Below are 20,910 nucleotides of genomic sequence, written 5' to 3' on the forward strand. Positions count from 1 at the left end.
AATTTACAAGTTAATATTTTCTTTAAATGTTTTGAATTATCTGGCTGCAGCTTATTTTACTTTGACAGAGATGTTTTCTATATTACAACAGATTGTGAGGATAAGCAAGACCAAAGCAAGAACAGATTAGGATAAGAATTGGGGGTTGGTTTTGTATCCAGTGGGGGGTGTTAGCTCCTGTGAGCTGGGGGACTGATCGCACCCCTACAGGTTAAAAAAACACTGAAAACCTACCTTCACATTGCTCCCTTGCTTACTGGGCTTACTTGAGGCCGATCTATCGCGCGATCCATGCGGTACTTTGCATACTTAAAAGTATGAACAGCACCTGTCAGTTTTTGATACTTTGCTTTTCTCTCTCTCTCTCTCTCTCTGACCTTAACTTCTCCTGATGCACAATCCTTTGAGGAGGAAGAAATGTTTGCATTCTTTTAGTTGTGAGACGAAACTGTCAGCTCCGTCTTGTCAAAGAGCACGTTTAAACTTTTGAAAAAGAGACATATGTTTGTTTGCAATGTTTGAATAAAGTTCCTGTCTCTACAACCTCCTGTGTTTCTGTGCAAATCTGTGACCCAAGCATGACACTCCAGTGTTGGAATGAGTTCTTTTGTAATTGTGGCGTGTTACATAACCTGAATCTATACAGATATAATATAAAAAGGCGATACCCCTACCTTAGTGATACGGTGGTAATAAATCACATAGGAGAAATAGCTTAGCTTTGTTTAATGATGGCTTACACTGCATAATAGACGATGGAAGCCAATGGCAAGAACCCAGTTCAGGAGTGGGGGCCTGATGTGTAGAGTCTGCCATTTTCGCCATGCAATGGAGGGATTTTCAGGATTGGATGACGTTATCTTCCATTCGTCCGTTGGCTTCAAAGGTGTGCTGGGCAATGTTCCAAGGCTTTATACTCTTTCTTCATTTGCAGCCCCACACTTAGATGAATCACGCCATTACCAACAAAAAAAAAGAGGATACAGTTTCATGCTGACTTTGACACACAAAAATAGTATACAATGCCCTCATTCTGACTGCCCATTTCAAAGTTGTGTCTATCTGTCTTGTCTTATAATGCTTGCCTAGCAGTTCTAAATGATGAGCCCCTGTGTTAAATGTGTCAACTGTGCATGTGAGTAGAAAGAAAAGTAGAATTATAAAATATATTTGCACAGAGCACAGTGACGTATTAAACTTATGCACTTATTACAGGTATGTATAATGTAACTATAATAAACAAACTTTACCCAGAAAAATGTCAGTTGAATTCTGTGATCGAGTTTCTGATGAACATCTCACAGACCCAACACTTCTACACATTGACTGAAGTGGACATACTCAAGTACCGCTACTGTCCGTCTTATTCTGATTTAATTTAAAAAAAGTGGTAGGAAGGTTCAAGCACAGATATATTGTAAAAAGTGCCAAGATATACGAATATTCAATTGAAAGAGAGTGGGGGAGGTGTTAGTTATTAACACCTGTTTATTTATCCAGCCACCAGCCTAGTACTGTCTGCTATAAACATTTTCTGCATTAAACATATTGCTGATGTTATAATAAATTAATAGTTTTTAAAAATTTTGTGGCAAATTGGCTTGGAGTTTCCTATGATATCTTCATCTCTGCCAATTTGATGATGTGCCAAAAATGATGAAATGGAGAGTTTAGCAATGGATGACTACTTGATGACAACAGCTATTTCCTTCATACAAATCTATTGACACATACGTATAACTAACTCTTGGACTACAGCCAAAGAACAATAAAACGCAATATATTTGCATATCTGTATATGGGCATAGCAATATAGAAAATGTGGTTTTGATGTCTTCATGAATTAAACAAATGGAATCAGGTTTCATTCCAGCTGTGTCTTACTGTGACTGTTTTGTTTTCTATACTCTACAACAGCGGCATTAGAATTTGCCTGGGAGAGACACTTTTATTGTAGACTTCAAGATTCACAATATTAGAGCAGAGAGTGAATATTAGCTTGGTATGGAGGTTAGCCATAAATATTAGCCATTTACCATAAATATTTTGTTTTGTTTCTAATTAAGAGATTTTAGTTATTTTGAACAGAGTATATATATATGAGAAATAAATACAGCATGTCCAATTCTAGGAAATAAGGCAATTAGTAATATACACTGGAAACCTTTTACTCATTTGTTTTTAAGGATTGTGGAAAAATAGTCGGTTATACAAATTAAATATATGCAAGAACAATTTCCATGTTGATAGGCTGTCCAGGTTGTATATGTGTGTCTGAAAGAGAGTAAGGTTAATTTGGAATGGGCTACTTTGAATTGTCTTAAGAGATTCATTTCAGTTTTATTATTTTCTCATTGCTGAAATGACAACACCTTTCTGTCATCTAAAAGAGAAATAAGTTTCTTATTAGAAACTTGGCATTTTGTTTTAAGGCAAAAACAATGGGTGTCTAATTTGTGCTTATCTACCTTTATTTCATTCCACCAAAAGATCAAAAATGTCTGCTTATAATGAAAGTATTGTCAATCAATTGTTTATTAATCAACTTATGGTGATTTACTGTAGGTTAATTCATACGCCAGCTTAACAAAATAGACATCACTTGTAAAGTGGCCGATTAAGAAAGGTTTCAGAACTCGCTGTTATGTTGCCTACATACATTGTAAAGTTGCTTTTTATTTGCTAAAAGTAATCATTTTGGGGAAACACAGGCTGGTTCAGGATTTTCTTTATATACAGTATACTGTTGAATACAAAGCTTTCTGATGTAGTTAATGTTATTTTTTTATATTACTGTGATCTGAATGGATAAACATTTCTGTTTTTAAAACCTTATTTCATAACATGCATTTAGTGTTTGCTCATTTGATTTTAGTTTGATTTAAAAGAAAATTACAGTAACTATTAATAAATATATTTACATACTGTATATATGCTGAATATTTACACAGATATTATTTAACATAAATAATACTGTATATTATTTTTGGTTATTTCTTTTTACTGTATATTTACTGGTTACACTTTTCACTTCTAGTCACTAGGGTAGACTGTTAGTTCTGCAATCCAAATTTAAAGACTTAGGTGACTGGTTGAGAAGCAGAATTGAGAGTGTAGTCTTCTTCGAAATTCTACCTGTTCCGCAAGCCAGTCCAGTTAAGATTGTGGTGATCAGGAAGCTTAGCATGTGGCTCAAATGTTGTAGTAGGAAAGATGTTTTTAGGTTTATTGGGCACTCCTTTTGGAAAAAATTGAAACATATTCCACCATGAAAAGTTACATCTGAACCAGAGGAGCATCAATGTGTTGGTGAGGCATATGAATAACTTAATCAATGATTGTTTAAACTAGGGAACAGAGGGGCAGGTAGTTTAGAACAGACCAGTTTTAGAACTGCACATGGTGGGATGAACAATGGTGTGAAAAGAAATGTTGCATGCATAGCAAAGTAAATTCTAAACTAAAGTTTAAGTGCAAAGGTAAAGTAAGAAACACCTTTAGAATGCCTTGCCTTAATGCTAGAAGTATCAAAAATAAAACAAAATAAATTAGTTATACAGTATGTACCTGAGCATAATTATGATATTATAGCATTAACAGAATCCTGGCTAGATAACAAATATGGGGATGAGTATCACATAGATGGGTAAACGTTTTTTAGGAGGGATAGAAAAAACAGAAAGGGGGTTGCCATTTACACAAAACAGAACTTAAATGCAAGTCTTCTTTACTTGGAGGATGAGCAACGTCTCATTGAAGAACTCTGGATTAATCTGGAAAACATTAAGAACAGAGATCTTATTTTAGGAGTGTGCAATAGATCCCCCCAATACATACAGTAATTTCAATGTGTATGTTTTTAATAATATTAATAATGCAAGTTTAAAGGGGAATATTATAGTCATGGGGGACTTTAACTACTCAAATATTAACTAGGCTACACTTAGAAAGAGTGAAGTACAAATGCAGGAATGACTGTTGTTTAACACAGTTATGTTAAAGCGCCAACATCGAGAGAGGCCTGTGTAGCTTATAATAAGCTTATACAGCTTATATAATAAGTTGTAATAATCTGGACAGAACAGATGGTTTAGAGGTTATTTAACTGCTAGGGTCAAGTGATCATAATATAATACAATTCTTAGTGTTTGGGCAGAGCAAAAAATTTGGTAGGGCAAACTTTGAACAGATGTGTCTTACAGGGATAAACTGGGATAAGCATTTAAGTGTGGAGACAGTCAATTAGCAGTTGAACAAGTTTATAAATGTGCTAGATACAATGCAAGACAGGTACATCCAAAAAGTTGAAAATAAAAATTAAGAAAATACCGTGGGAATGTAGGGAGATAAAAAAAGAGATTGAAAATGAAAAAAAAAGGCCTATAAGACTAACTCTAATGCTGTGTATGAGAGTATAAGGACATCCAATTAGAAGTATATTAGGAAAGCTAAAAGGCAGTTAGAGAAGAATATGGCAGATAAGATGGAAAATGACTAAAAGAGATTCTGTAGTTTAGTTGAAAAAGAAGTGTCAAAGAGGAGGTGAAGTGTATCAGGAATAGTGAAGGGGAATTAAAATATACAGACAGTGAAATAGCAGATGCGGTAAACATGTATTTTTCTGAGTTCTTCACATTTGACAAAATGCATAACCTCCCAGCGGTGACAGAGACTACAAAAGAGGCACTGAGGGATTTAGGAAATTGTGAAAGGAGAAGCACTGCTCATGATAGAATGAAATAAAATGAGACACAGGACCAGATAATATTTATCCACAAGTGCTTTAAAAAGTTAGCGAGTACTTTCATAAACCATTGACATGTATTTTTATTAGGTCACTGCTCTTTAGGTTAACTGGCAAATATTGTTCCATTATAAAGATAGGGTGACCAAACAACTATAGGCCAATAAGCTTAATGTGCAGTATGGATATAGATGAAGAAATTCATGTTTTACTAACAGGCTGGAATTCTCTACAGATGGAACAAAAATATATAATCAGAGTTGTGCGTATGATATTTTTTATCTTGACTTTCAGAAGGCATTTGATAAGGTTCCAGTTCAGAGTATACTATGTAGATGGGTGCAGAATTGACTAAAACACAGAAAGCAGAGGGTTATAGTGCGAGAAACCTTATCAGAATTGGGTGAAGTTAAGAGTGATGTTCCTCAGGAATTATTGCTTGGGCCATTGCTATTCATAATATACATAAATGATTTGGATAGGAATACAGATAACAAACTGGTAAGTTCACAGATGATACCAGGCTAGGTGGATTGGCAGAAAATATTGACTTTTTAAGTAGAGAGAGGCTTTAACAGCATGCAGGCTTGGGTAGAGTTCTGGCAGATGAGATTTATTGTAAGCGAATGTAAAGTGTTACATATAGGAAGTAGTAATGTTTGGCTTGAATACACAATGATGGGTCTGAAAATTGAAAGTATGCCACATGAGTTGGATTTAGGAGTCATAGTGTACATCTCACTATCAACCTCCAGGCAGTGTTCAGAAGCCATTAATAAGGCTAACAAAATACCAGGTTATTTATAAGTCAAATTAAGTTATGCTCAAAATTTATAATACACTGGTGTGGCCTCATCACGAGTGCTGGTATAGTTCTGGTATGCAGGCTACACTAGAAAACATCCAGAGAATAGTGATTAAACTGATTCCAGGACTGCAGGTTATGAGTATTTGAATAAAGATTGAAACAGCTGAGAATTTCAGTGTAAACAAAATGAGATTAACACTAGAATCTATGAAACCTATGAAAAAAGTCATAATGCCGGGCCACCTTAAATTTCTTCACACCCCTCCATCAGCGTCTTTTATTTTGCAAATGTGTCAATCAGCGCAAGCAGCCTGCTATCCCATACCCCACTGACGCAGCTGAAGTTCTCCCAGCTAAAGTCCGTTTATCTGGGTGTGAAGTGTCTGGAATTGTATAGGGGAATAATATATCATTATTTGGAATACATACATTTCATGTGTGGTCCGTGTGTACAACGATCTGGGTAAGTGTAGGATGATCGAAATGTGAGGCAAGAAATGTTGAACACATAAAAATACACATAGAAACTTTTTTCATGTTATATTAATAATGACAAAATGCTGATGTGAAGTGTTTAATGTGTGAAGACTGAAGACCAAGTTTCAAGTAAACACTTTCACAAAAGTTATAACAAAACAAGTGCCCTTTTATTCAAGAATATTACCCAAGAAAAAGAAATCATTCAATTTACATGTTGCTGTTAATGAGTAAAAACCCCAGCCCAAATATCAATCGACAGAAACTCGATGAGTATTTTTGGCTGCCATAGAGGTAAGATCTGTTGCATCGTAAGCAAACGGTTGTGGGTTCAATCCCAGACTCTCCCCATTTTGAGTAGTGCAAAGGAATTTAAGACTTTAGGCTTCAAGGATTCTAGTGTTAAGAGATGACATGACTGAAAAGTACAACACACTAGTACTACAAATTATGAAGGGAATTTGTACAGTGGATTGATACTGTTACTTTAAAATGAGATCAATGAGAACACAGGGACACAGTTGGAAAGCTGCTAATGGAAATTTTGCAAGACATTAGGATGTTTTTCTTCACACACAGAACCATAGATACCTGGAATAAGTGCCCACATAGTAGACAGTAGGACTTTAAATACCTTCAAAACTAAACTTAATAATATTTTGAAGGAATTAAGTGGATAAGACTGATAATTTCTTTGGGGCTGAATGGCCTGGTCTTGTTTCCAAATGTTCTAATATTCTAAAAATGAACTATTTATTTAAATTCATAAGTTCCATATCCATGAATGGATGAGTTTTTTAAAATACTAGTGGGTTCCTGATTTTAAAACGACACTTGCTGCATAGAGTAGCAGAGCTAGGTAGTATATATTACGGATTTCTGTTTTTCCTGCATATTAGAAACTTTTCCTAACCCCAAAAAACCAAATATATATGCAAAGAAACCTTCCAGAAATGAAAAGTTCCTTTGTCTAATAGTGGTTCTACAAGTTCCACATAACCCAGTAAAATTAGAACCTTTATTTTTAAAGTATAGTTTGACAGTCCTTCCAATAATTTACCAACTTATTATTTTTGCTTTATATTGTATGATCTTATTTTAATATATCCAAGTCTTTAGTTGCAGACTCTACCAGCTCTACCTGGTGCACCTGATGGTGCATTCTGTTAATGTGGCTATTTAAAATAAAAAGGACTAAATCAACTCTTCTTTTTTTCTTTGGCTGCTGAAGCCATTTTCCACTTGTTGATTATATGTTGGATTTACAGAATACAACATATTTGTAAGCCTCAGTACAGTGTAAGCTGGGAACTTTTAATGCACTGTAGACATGTATTATTGTACATATCAAATTTTTACAGCAATAACTGCAGTAGTTTGCTTCCGTTTGTTTTGAATGTTACTCTTTTCAAAGCTACAGTATGTCTTGCCAGCACAAATGCTGTCTATAGGCAGACTTTAACTTTCCATTAGCTTCATATTAATAACTTTTGGCATTTGCTGGCAAAGAAATTGTGGAATGTCTGAAAGCATAATTTCTTCTGTGTAATAATTATCCAGTTTTAATTTTCTGAAAATGTACGGTCAAAAGGAAAATAAAAAACTGTTATATAAGTTGTTGATGCCATATACTAACTTAAAAATAAAAAAGAAACATTTCAATGTATGCAAATTACTATGAATTTCAAATCAAGTATTTTCCTACATTTGATTCAAATCTAAATGCGCCACTAAACAAATAAAAACGGGATATGTTAAAAAAAAAAAAAAGTGCCTGTTACGGATATAAAAGCACCTCCGACGCAGTGCCTCCCGTGTTTATTACAGGATCGCACTCTAATATAATGTGACAGAGCTACTTCAGTTATCTGAGCGCCGACCTCTAATCAACTGCAATGCAAGACGAGCTAATCGGATACGGGGAGTATTTCTGTTACTATCCAGGCAATGTCTCCTGCACAAAAGAAGTTCGAACGCCTTCTACTTCACTGCTGCTTTACATTCTGGCGGGCGTTTCTGTAGTAGTAACATTTTGTGGAAATTTAGTGGTAATTATTTCTATATCTCATTTCAATCAACTTCATACACCAACAAATCTCCTAATTCTGTCTTTGGCTGTATCAGATTTTTTTGTTGGCGTTTTAATTATGCCCATCATTACCATTCAGTCCATAGAAACATGCTGGTACTTTGGTGAAGTATTTTGCTTTATATATACATTCTTCCTTGCTCTTTTAACTACAACTTCAATTATTAATCTGGCTGTGATTGCTATTGACCGATACATCGCTATTTGCCATCCATTAACTTATTCGAATAAAATAACGGTTCAGATCGGCACTATGGCTGTTGCAGCAATCTGGATTTCAAGCGTCACATATAGTGGTACAATGATACTTTCTGGTGGAAATACTGAAGGAGTTATTGGAGTAGATCCTTGTCCAGGTGACTGTACTCTTGTGTTCAATAATACATGGGCTACGATAGATCTTATATATTCGTTTCTTCTACCAGTTTTTATAATGGTAACGCTTTATTCGAAGATTTTTCTAATTGCAAAACGGCATGCGAAAGCAATTTCTACTCAGCAAAGGAACTCTGTAGGAAAGAATAAGAATATTTCTAAAAAATCCGAACGAAAGGCGGCAAAAACGTTAGGTATAGTGGTCACTGTTTTTCTTCTGTGTTTTCTACCATTCTACGTGTGTACTCTTCTTAATCAGTTCATGAATTTTGCAGTACCTTCTGTAGTAGCCTGGGTGTGCTGCTGGATAGCATATGTTAACTCTGGTCTTAATCCAATCATTTATGCTCTGTTCTACCCCTGGTTTAGAAAATCACTTAAACTTTTAATAACCTGTAAAATATGCAGTCCGGAATCATCACTGATCAGTTTAATGAGTGAGCATTAAGTGTCGATTCCCTTATTGTTCTGCATTGAAATAATTTTGTAAGTTTCTAATTTATAGTCACTGAGTCTTTTCATTGAATGTTGTTACCTTAATACTTCTTTGTAGTTGCCTGTTTTTTGAGGAATTCAGTTGAAATACCGAATATATTCATATTTCATAAAATTTTGTAAATGTATACGATTTACGCAAAAGTACAAGAGTTTGCTTACCTAACTACGACCTCAACTTATTTTGAATGAAAGATGAAAATGAAAAATATTTCATAAGTTCATGTTGTCTTTTGTGGTGAGAATCGACATTGTTCATATATTCAGTTTGTTTATATAAATGTTTACTGAGTATTTAAAAAGGCATGTACAACTACCTTTGAATCTTAATAGGCTCGTCGTTTTTAAAAACAAAAAAATAGATCTATTTATTCAATCATTATTATTATTATTGGAATATTTTGTATACTTTTACTTTTATATCTTATTATTATATTCTTTTAATAACTACTTTCCTTATTGTGAATTTGCATAAAATTAAATTTTAGGTTGTATTTGAAAAGATGACCATGATGATAATGATTATTATTATTATTACCTTTAATAAATTATTTTGTATTTATTTAGTTTTAACTTAGTTTGTCGTTCGCTCTTCTTCAAAATACCTTTCTTAAAACGTTTTATTGTGCCGGAAACACACAACAGAATAATATAATTCCGTTTGACAGTATTTGTCTTGAGCCACATATTCGCTTTGTAACATACGTTTCCGTAACAATCTTTACCATAACTGTTTTTTATTTAAAAATTAACAGTGACTTTTATATTAGAATGTACAGTCAATCATTAAAGAGGAAGGGAAATTTTGGAAATCTTGGAAAACGAAAGGCAAAAGTACTTCTCTTACTGTAAACTGTGGCGTTTTTCATGGATTGAATTTGCAAAAACGTATATTAATTAATTAAGTTATTTATTTACTTATACAATGAGCAGTGTTTTACCTGTCATTTTTATTACCATCTTGACTGTTTCTTCCAATCTATATTCCATTCCATTCCAGATATACTGCATTTTCAAGATTTATGACATATGTATTGTTTTTCTCATTTTATATTTTGGTGTGATGTGTGGAGCTTAAGTAAATGTTATTTTTGTGAGCACTGGCAGTTATACGGTTGTTTATGAATATTTTCTACATGTGCTAGGAAGGAAAATAAACCAAACAATGCAATGTTCAGGCTTTCTAGCGAAGTGATCCGTGTTTGTCTGACACGTTTTTTAAAAACTTTACAACAGAATTATGTTATTTAAAAACAAACTTCTTCGTGATGATTTTTCTAAGTTCAAATACACTTCGTCTTTGTGCTTATGTAATGTTTACTATTCTTTCCTAATAAAACTGTTATGTTCTATACTGTGTGATGTCTCAAATATTTAATTAATTCTAATCCAGCACTTTGTAAATTGCATCTGATACATATTTACATTTATTGAACTGGTGCTGTAAATTGGCTTTTGTTATGTCATGAGCAAGTAAACAAACTATTATTTTTAAACAAACTATTTATGTTACAGCAAAAATAATAAAGAAATGATCAGAAATTGCCATTTGCCTTTTGTCAAAGCTGTTCATTTTGTTATAAAAAAAAACAATGTCCACAATGTTAAAAAATGTTGTAGAATTTACAGTAGCATACCTAGCAAAGAAGTTTCAAATAATATACTCTGAAACTGTTAATTACTGCATGTAAATAATTATCTATTTTATTTTACTGGATTCCAATTTTCAACTTCTTATTGTAAGTAAAATAAAGCTCTTTGTTATTGTTGCTTTTTTCATAGTAACATTGTATTGTACTTGAAATCTCACCAGTATTTTTGTAATCTCACTTTAAGGTAGTTACCGAGGAACTTGAGTTGCCAATGAAATGCTGTAAATGCCCTAAATTGATAAAATTTTCTTGTGAAATATTTGAAACAATTGGATATGTATCAATTGCAGCAGTGCAGTGTAAAAGTATATTATAGAATTTACAGTAATTAACTGGAAAAATATAATCAAGAATATACTGTCAAATTGTTGTGTGAAAAGAATTACAGTGCTTACTGAAATCCATTTTTGCAATTAAAATATAAACTCTTGCATTTATTTATTTATTTTTTGCCAAGAAAATGTAAAATATTTTTACTTGGCAAAATTTTACAAATACATCAATTGCAGCTGTAACCTATCAAGCTATTTAACAATGTCAGTCAGTCAGGTGTCTGTAAATCCAGAAAGCATTAATAAAAATTTCTTCAAAATTAATAACACAAAAATCTGAATGGATACAACATTAAATATTTATTAATTCTCATAGTGTACAAGACATTATTAAATAACAATATGAAGCACAAATTAATTGCCACATTAAGGCACCAAGGTGCCAAAAATACCATAACAGCAAAGGCCAGCTTTCATATTTCAAAACACTTTCAACATGAACTTAAAATTTTAAAACTTCAACATTAATGTCTTTTGTAATTTCAGGTCCAAATTTCTAAGAATTGCACAAGCCAAGTTTTTAAAGAAAATTTTGGGCATAATGAGCAGTACTAAGGCTAAAGATGAAAAAACAATTCCATAGGAATGAGAGGACCCTTAATGTTTGCAAGGCACAGAATGTTTCAGAGTAAAACCTGTACATAGCAATACTGTTCTCATATGTATAGATGTTCACATTCCAATAATCATTTGAAGACACAAGTGATGGCATATGGAGTTATTTTTCTCGGAGATCTTCGCATTTCTATTGCCCACAACTTTTGTTGTTGCCATCTTGGTGCCAATGAAAGGATTATTACCAATTAGTCATTTGAAATATCAAAATAAAATAATTAGTGTGTGCACATCTGCACATTTTATTTAAACTAAAGGATATGTTATAATTCCCATGTGCACTTTTGCCCTTAACCTGCAAATCAGTTTCATACTAACAAACACATTATTGCCTTTGATTACATTCAAGTGTGTATGATGTCTGTTCCTGGTACACCAAACTAAATTTGCAAAATGATTAAATTACAGCTGCAGTCCCAATAACATGGACCAAGAGTTATGCTTTACTACAAATTTTATCAGAACAACCACATGTCCCTTGATACTCAGTGTCCGTTCAGCTGTTGTGAGAACTTCACCTGAAACAAATGCACTCATAAGAATTCAAAATGAATGTGTAATCTGTGGCCTCAAAAATAAAATATTGTAAGAGCTGAATTTGAACTCCGGTCCAATGTGCACCTGACATGTGTCTGAGTGTCACATCCTTCTGAGCTTATCCTTAAAAGCTAACGCTGTAATTTTATTATTCATTATGATAAATGTATTTCTTGTTACTTTATATAATCCCTTAAGAGAAAATGTTATATTTATGGCATAACCATTCTTCTATAGTGCTGTTTCCTGTTTTTTGTACCAAGCTGTATCATAAAATGAATAAGGCCATTGTTCTTTACTATTTTTTTGTAAAACAAGATGTATGTGGCGAAGTTCACTCCTCCTAATCTCCTAAAATAAGAATGAAAAATATACATTCAAAAAGTCACGTACATCCTAAACAAACAGGACTATCAATCAAATTGTGGTCATCTAAGGTATCAATATCTGCCATGTCCTGTTAGCAACTAGGTGTAACCAATCATGTTAAAAGTTTTCTGAATTTGTAATGAATTCCTTTTAAAGAATAGTGACCTAATCAATGGATTGTATAAATATAGCACAGAGGTCACTATTTTCTTTGCAAAAACACTGATATGATGCTTTTTGCCTCTTCTGAGATTTAGATTAAGAATAACAATTGACGCTTTCTCCTGCCTGTGTTTTATTGCTTAAATCGGGGCATTCCAGTGGTGGTGGGGTGGGGTGTGGGATGTGGAAGAGTGTCTGTATTCATAATTTTCTTCTATAATATCCACAGGACAAACTAAAGTAACATTTGCAATTTATTAATAACTGTTTATGCAATGTGTTGCAACATATTGTATATAAATTACACCACCTTGGACATTCAGTGTTGGAGAGGCTGGAAGTGACAGTGCTCTTTCCAAGTCAGCTACCATTGCCAAAATCAAGAAAGGGAGAACAAAAAATAAAACAAATTATTCATAATTGAGGGTGATTATGATCTTATTACCTCACAAGACCACAATAATTGTCAAGGACAATAGAGATTCCTTCAAAGTGTAACATGAGTGCCTCTATGAAGTGTAGCATAAACAGGAGGATCACTCATGGGCCAAGAGAGATGCTTTACTATCAGCAAACTTCATCAGGATGCACTGTGCCATGTCCAATTCAGTCTTTAGCTTACTATTAAATGAGAGTGGGCAGGTATTGATGGGCATCCTTTGTACATAGTTTGTTGTTTTCGTTAACTGATTCACATGTCTTTTTCCCAGACCCCCATGTGGCCCATTATATTTCCTGCAGCTTTTCTTTAAGACTCTTCTAAAACTTCTCAGGTGGACAGTCAGTCTGTCATGTTACAAAGCCATATTGGTGTGCTGGTATTGGAGTAATGTTTTCCTCTGGTATATTTGAGGCTATTTTCTGCATCCTGTGTTTTGAAAGAGAACAGCTACGATCATTATGGTCTTCTCATATTTTATTTGAGTCAAAAGGGATTCAAAGCAACCACCTATTTTAAAGCAATTTCTCTGAAAATCAGCAAAGCTTCTGGGATATTGTTTTACTATTACTGTATCTTGCTGATTGTGAGGCATTGAGATTTTGATGGATTCATATCTGTCAGTGACATTTCATCAACAACGATTCATACCTTTTCTTTAGCAGAAGAATGTCTTTCCTGTGTTGTGGCTGGTTTAATACCAGATGCTATGCTTTCTAAATGAAATTCAAAGCTTTCTGGCCAGTCACTTGCATCCACAATTGCAGTTGAGTTGTTGGTGCATGTCACAATTGAAGTGCTTGGGTTGGAAGAGGTGGAGTGTGAATAACCAGCTGAGTAGAACTCCTCAGTTGGGTTATAGAATGGAGAATGGGGTGGAAGAAACTCCAACAGCATCCTGTAATGGGCTGCAAAAAAATTCCTATTGTGCTTGAGTGATGGAAACTCACATTATCCCAAGATAAGTTCAAGTTCAGGCGCTTTGTCATTGTGTAACACAACGAATTTGCTTTTTGTGACAGCCCCAAGGCGCATTTAAAGAAAAGTCAAATAATTCCAAATATGTCGTATACAGTGTTCAGTGATCAAGTAACCTAAGCAAATTATTATTGCTCAAAGTACAGCAGCATAAATGCTTATTGCACCTGTTAATGAATAGTACATTACATATTGTATTACATTAGTATATTGCACATTACCAAAATAACTTATTGCACATGTTCAATTAAAAATGATCTCAGACTGAGGAGATTCAGAGTTCAGAAAGTTTATGGCAGATGGGAAAAAGTTATTTTTTAGTCTCAATGTAGAGGGTGTTTAAGAAGGTGAAGAGTTTTCACATTACTAATTACTATCTTCAATTTTGATTTTAAGGAAAAAGATTTTACTTTGTGGTTTTACCATTCTACACATTAATTAATTAGCAACAGCATGATAAATAGCATTACCTTTTATTACACTGCACTTATTGGTTTTCTGCACTTTTTGCACTTACCCTTTACTGGATGAGTGTGTCTTCATTTACCCAGCCTATCTCGGTTCATGACTATCGATAGTTTGGGTTAAAGAGGCTACTGGATGCAACAGGGAGCATGGAGCCAACCTGGACCGTCACAATGAAAAACATAGGCATGCTTGCACATTGAAGCAATGATTTTGATATTGGAAGCTTAACCACTGCTTAAATAGAAACATTCATGAATATTATCTCTTTAAATCAATTAATCACTAATTGTATTATTACATATGACTAATTTAATGTATTTTATGGTAATAAATACAGTACATTACTAAAATAAATCTCCAATAAATGTTAGCATTTTCTTAAATGATTTTTTAAAATAACAACTACTGCTAATCTTATACATAATTTGCCAGTCTCCTCACTCACTCACCCACTCACCCACTCACCCACTCACTCACTCACTCACTCACTCACTCACTCACTCACTCACTCACTCACTCACTCACTCACTCACTCACTCACTCACGTCTGTCCAAAGCCGAATGCGCAGTCACCTTCTGCGCATGTCCGAAGCCGAATGCGCAGTCGCCTTCTGTGCAGCTGCCCGAAAAACCTTACGAGACCAACATTGCGGCAGGCGGCGGATTTACGGCCACAAAAATTCAAAGAGAAAGGTGACTTCGATTAAAGCTCTAGAGGCCTGAAAAGCAATTTCGACTACAGCTCCAGGCCTAATTATGCATTCATTCAATACACCTATATCAGGTTTGTGGTGCTTATACTTATTACTACTCCACTCGTGCCCGTTTCATCTTACGTTGTCGAAACAGGCTCTTTGTCTAGTATTTTAATAATTAGCTACTATAATCATTGATCCATCTTGTCTTAAGTAACTCAATCTTACACATTGCCTCTCCTTAAAACAGAGAAATATTCAGAATGGCTTCAACATGGATTAGTATATTGTTTCAAATTTATCTTGAGATAAGTCATTTCTGCTTGTATATTTTTGCTCGTAGTAGTGTCTTTTTTTATAAATCACATTGTAACTATTCTTGGCAAACAGTACAGTACTGAAATGGCATAATGCATGCAACAGTTTGCACAAATCTGTATTACATGTTACGCACACTCCTGTTAGAACACATTTATTAAAATGTCTATTTTATACAAATGGCTATTTGCAGAAGTAAGTAAAAACATACCGAACATTCAACTTCGAAACCAGTTAACCCAATTTGCAAATTCACTTGAATGTTATACCAGGTGTACATTTTCTAAGAAAACACTTGTTTTTTCACAATTCAAATACAGTAAGTATAGAAACAAATTTAAAAAAGAGAAGGTTCTGTCATACTTAGGTACTACTGCATAATTTTGAGTTTTAAATGTATAAATATAAGTAAATGTATTTTACGTCATAACTTTGAATTACAAACAGCTTGTGATATTTGACTTGGCATATGAATTTAATGAGTAGCTATGTTGATGACTTCAAAAATTAATTTTGATGGTCACCCTGGGGTAAATGTCAAACATCACCCATGGGATAATATTTATTCAGAAATTCTGAATGTTCTGAATGCTATTTAAATGTCTTGTTCATCACAACGCCTTGGGATTAATTCGGGTTGAAATGTTCATGAATCGTCAAATTAGGGTGCTAATGCCCATTTGCAAAGAATAGGGTAAATGGTTGAAAAGTTTAAATTTCTCAGTCTTTCCAGAAAAGTTTGTTTGTAAATTTACAAATGTTTCTCAGACCCTACCTTAACTAAAAAGGCATACTAAATCTTTTGTAATCTACAAGTTCCTAAACACATTTTCTTAAACCTCTTGCAGTAACTATGGTGACAGAAACAGAATAAATTAAATTCACATCATGACAGTTTTCTGAAGGTTTACAATGTACACTTAAAATTGCATACATTTTATGATGAAAAAGTGATGAAGGTTCGATCACAGGTATATTGTAATATTTAGTCAAAGATGGGAGAGGGGGACACCCCCCCCCCCCTTGGAGCTTCAAGTGCCAAGATATACTAACATTTAATTGAATCGTGGCGAATGGGGGTTTTAATAACTAATGCCTGTTCATATTTCCGGCCACAAGACTAGTTCCATCCGCCATAAAGGTTCGCTAAATTGAACATAATGTTGATTTTGTAATCAGTTAATACTTTTTAAGGATTTAGTGGCAAATTGGCTTGGAGTTACCCATAATATCTTCACCTCTGCCAATTTCATGGTGTGCCGAAAAGGAAGAAATACTGTGTGGCAATGGATGACTTGATGCCAGCGGTTATTCCTCTCATGCATATCTACTGACACATATAACTAACTCTCAGATTACAGCCATAGAACAATAAAACACAACGTATCAGCAAACCTGCAGCCTGATGGAACATAAGTTAAAGGTATAATGGCATAGTAGTATCGAAAATGTTCTTTTGATGTCTTCATAAATCAAATAAATGGAATCAGGTATTATTCCAGCTGTGTGTTACGGTGACTGTTTTGTGTGCTATTCTCCACAACAGTGGCATTAGAACTGGCCCAGGAGAACAGCTTTGATTGCAAACTTCAAGATTTGCAATTTTAGAGCAGAGTGTGTATATTAGTTTGGTATGGAGGTTAGGCAGGTTGCTACCAGTACTGTTTTACATAGATATTTTGTTTTATTCACCAGCTTCTAATTAAGAGATTTTACTTATTTTGAATAGAGTATGATCAAGAAATAAATACAACATGCCCAATCTGAGGAAGTATGGTAATTTTTAAAACACACTGGAAACATTTTACTCATTTTTATTTAAGGACTGTTGAAAAATAATATGTTATACACATTAAATATATTGTAAAAGGCGCTATATAGCGCCCAACCCGGCACATACTCACGCAGAGGCACGTACTTCAATAAAATGCACTTTTTATTTCTCTTCAGCCGTGGGGCACGCCTTCCCCGTGTCCCACAGGCCCAACACAGTCCCAAAAGCACTTCAAATACAACAAACCACACTTCTCTCCACCTCAGCACCACCACTCCTCCTCCTCAGGCTTAGTCCTCTTCCTCCCGACTCTGGCTCTCTGAGTGGTGGTGGCTGGCCCTTTTTATATCCCACCCGGAAGCGGTCCAGGTGCTTGGACACCTGGTCCTAATTGCCCTTCCGGGTGGGGCTGAAGGTATGACCAGCCAGGCTGCTGACTCCACGCAGCTCCCCCTGGCGGCCATCCGAGCCCCCAACCAGGCTGTGGAGGACTCCATCTCCCATGGAGCCATGCGCTGGTCTGGGGAATCATTGGCTGCCAGGGAGGCTGCCACCAAGCATCCCGGGGGAGGTACTGAACAGTCCATGGCTGCTCCCCCGGAACAGATGTAGGAGAGGCGTCCCTGCCAGGCATGGGACGCGGCTGTCCTTTACAATATACATGAACAATTTCCAAGTTGATAGGATGTCCAGGTTGTATCTGTGTGTCTAAGAGTTAAGTTGGAATTGGCTGCTTTGATATGTCTTCATAGTCTCATCCTACTTTTAATTATTTCTCATTGATGAAATGGCAACACTTTTCTGTCATCTAATAGTGAAAAAAGTTCCTCTTTAGAAAATTGGCATTTTGTTTGAATACAGAAACAACTGGTGTCTAATTTCTATTTATCTATATGCTTTAAGTTTATTTCATTCCAACAAAAGATCAAAAATGTCAGCTTGCAATGACAGTATTGTCAATTCATTGTTTATTATTCGACTTATGATGAACAGTAGGTTAATTCAGGGGCAAGCTTAACAAAGTAGACATCACTTGTAAAGTGGACAATTAAGAGGGTTTTGGGGACTCACTTTTATGTTGCCTACATGCATTGCAAAGTCACTCTTTAATTGCTAAAAGTAAACATTTTGAGGAAAAGTAACCTAGTTCAGGATTTTCTTTATTTATAGAGTTGGATACAAAGCTTTGTGATGTAGTTAATATTAATTTTTTAAATTTTACTTCAATCTGAATGAATAAGCATTTCTGTTTTTAAAACCTTATCTCATAACATGCATATAGGGTTTGGTCAATCAATTTTAGTTTGATTTCAAGAAAACATTACAGTAACTATATATATATATATATATATATATATATATATATATATATATATATATATATATCCCCACCATATATATATCCACTGTATAGGGTGGGGATGGTGCGCTGCTGACCTCGACTCGGGACGTTGTGGGTCGGTGGGGGGAGTACTTTGAAGACCTCCTCAATCCCACTAACATGCCTTCCAATGTGGAAGCAGAGCCTGGGGACTCAGAGGTGGGCTCCCCCATCTCTGGGACTGAGGTCACAGAGGTGGGCAAAAAACTCCTTGGTGGCAGGGCCCTGGGGGTGGATGAGATACGCCCAGAGTTCCTCATGGCTCTGGATGTTGTAGGACTGTCTTGGTTGACACGCCTCTGCAACATCGCATGGATATCAGGGACAGTGCCTCTGGATTGGCAGACCGGGGTGGTGGTCCCCCTCTTTAAGAAGGGGGATCGGAGGGTGTGTTCCAACTATAGAGGGATCACACTCCTCAGCCTCCCTGGAAAAGTCTATTCAGGGGTCCTGGAGAGGAGGGTCCGTCAGATAGTCGAGCCTCGGATTCAGGAGGAACAGTGTGGTTTTCGTCCTGGTCGCGGAACAGTGGACCAGCTCTATACCCTTAGCAGGGTCCTGGAGGGTGCATGGGAGTTTGCCCAACCAGTCTACATGTGTTTTGTGGACTTGGAAAAGGCATTCGACCGTGTCCCTCGGGGAATCCTGTGGGGGGTACTCCGAGAGTATGGGGTACCGGCCCCCCTGATAAGGGCTGTTCGGTCCCTGTACGATCGGTGCCAGAGCTTGGTCCGCATTGCCGGCAGTAAGTCGAACCCGTTTCCAGTGAGAGTTGGACTCCGCCAGGGCTGCCCTTTGTCACCGATTCTGTTCATAACTTTTATGGACAGAATTTCTAGGCGCTGCCAGGGCATTGAGGGGGTCCGGTTTGGTGGGCTCAGGATTGGGTCACTGCTTTTTGCAGATGATGTTGTCCTGTTTGCTTCATCAGGCCGTGATCTTCAGCTCTCTCTGGATCGGTTCGCAGCCGAGTGTGAAGCGGCTGGGATGAGAATCAGCACCTCCAAATCCGAGACCATGGTCCTCAGCCGGAAAAGGGTGGAGTGCCCTCTCAGGGTTGGTAGCGAGATCCTGCCCCAAGTGGAGGAGTTCAAGTATCTTGGGGTCTTGTTCACGAGTGAGGGAAGAATGGAGCGTGAGATCGACAGGCGGATTGGTGCGGCATCTGCAGTAATGCGGGCGCTGCATCGGTCTGTCGTGGTGAAAAAGGAGCTGAGCCGCAAGGCGAAGCTCTCAATTTACCAGTCGATCTATGTTCCTACCCTCACCTATGGTCATGAGCTATGGGTAGTGACCGAAAGAACGAGATCGCGAATACAAGCGGCTGAAATGAGTTTCCTCCGCAGGGTGTCTGGGCTTTCCCTTAAAGATGGGAGAAGGGTGAGAAGCTCAGTCATCCGGGAGGGGCTCAGAGTAGAGCCGCTGCTCCTCCGCATCGGCCTGGGAATGCCTTGGGATTCTCCCGGAAGAGCTAGAAGAAGTGGCCGGGGAGAGGGAAGTCTGGGCATCTCTGCTCAAGCTCCTGCCCCCGCGACCCGACCTCGGATAAGCGGGAGACAATGGATGGATGGATGGATGGATGGATATATATATATATATATATATATATATAATATATATATATATATACACATACACTAGGGGGGGTTGCCCCCTGCTCACTTTGCGCCAGCCACCTCGCATTTCTGCAGCTCGTGTATGTGGAATTCACTTTCACCAAGCAGCAAATCTTTTAATTCTTGCATATACGCCTCTTCATTGGGAAGAAACACACTGTTTTCCCTGATGGCAACACGAATTACACGATGTACAAATCTCCGACTTATAACATGTCATATCACCTATGTCCATATATTCAATCTCTTTTTGCTGTTTTTTCACCGAATAATAATTTCCGTGTGTTAGCGCTAATGTGATCTTTAATATCAGTTTTTTGAGAATTTCAAATTTTAGTACTTTCATTATCTCTAACCTGCTCTGCATGTGTATCCCGCCAAAGTTTTTGAACCTCTTTAGGACGTTCTACTTTGTCACCTACTCTTTGTCTTTTATTTCCGACGCGGCTTGAAGCTAATAGCACAAGAACTATGTCTGACAATTGCATTCACATGAATGACAAGTGATTGGACTGTAGGCATTGTTCTAAATGTCTGAGAGGACAGCATGACTTTTCAAAATCTCTTTGCATAAAGTCTTGTCTCG

At 36.2% G+C, this 20,910-nt stretch overlaps 1 protein-coding gene across 1 annotated transcript in view; it reads left to right on the forward strand.

Annotated features, from left to right (window-relative positions):
• The first annotated feature begins 7,867 nt into the window (after positions 1-7,867).
• The window catches only part of LOC127526945 (trace amine-associated receptor 13c-like), a 28,750-nt gene continuing 15,707 nt past the window's right edge, over positions 7,868-20,910 (forward strand). The window contains exon 1 of the mRNA XM_051924186.1: positions 7,868-8,474. Coding sequence (XP_051780146.1) covers positions 7,925-8,474 — 550 coding nt within the window. The 5' untranslated portion in view covers positions 7,868-7,924. The remainder of the gene's footprint in view (positions 8,475-20,910) is intronic.

The sequence above is a fragment of the Erpetoichthys calabaricus genome, chromosome 3 (assembly GCF_900747795.2).
Source record: "Erpetoichthys calabaricus chromosome 3, fErpCal1.3, whole genome shotgun sequence".
NCBI classification, from domain to species: Eukaryota; Metazoa; Chordata; class Cladistia; order Polypteriformes; family Polypteridae; genus Erpetoichthys; species Erpetoichthys calabaricus.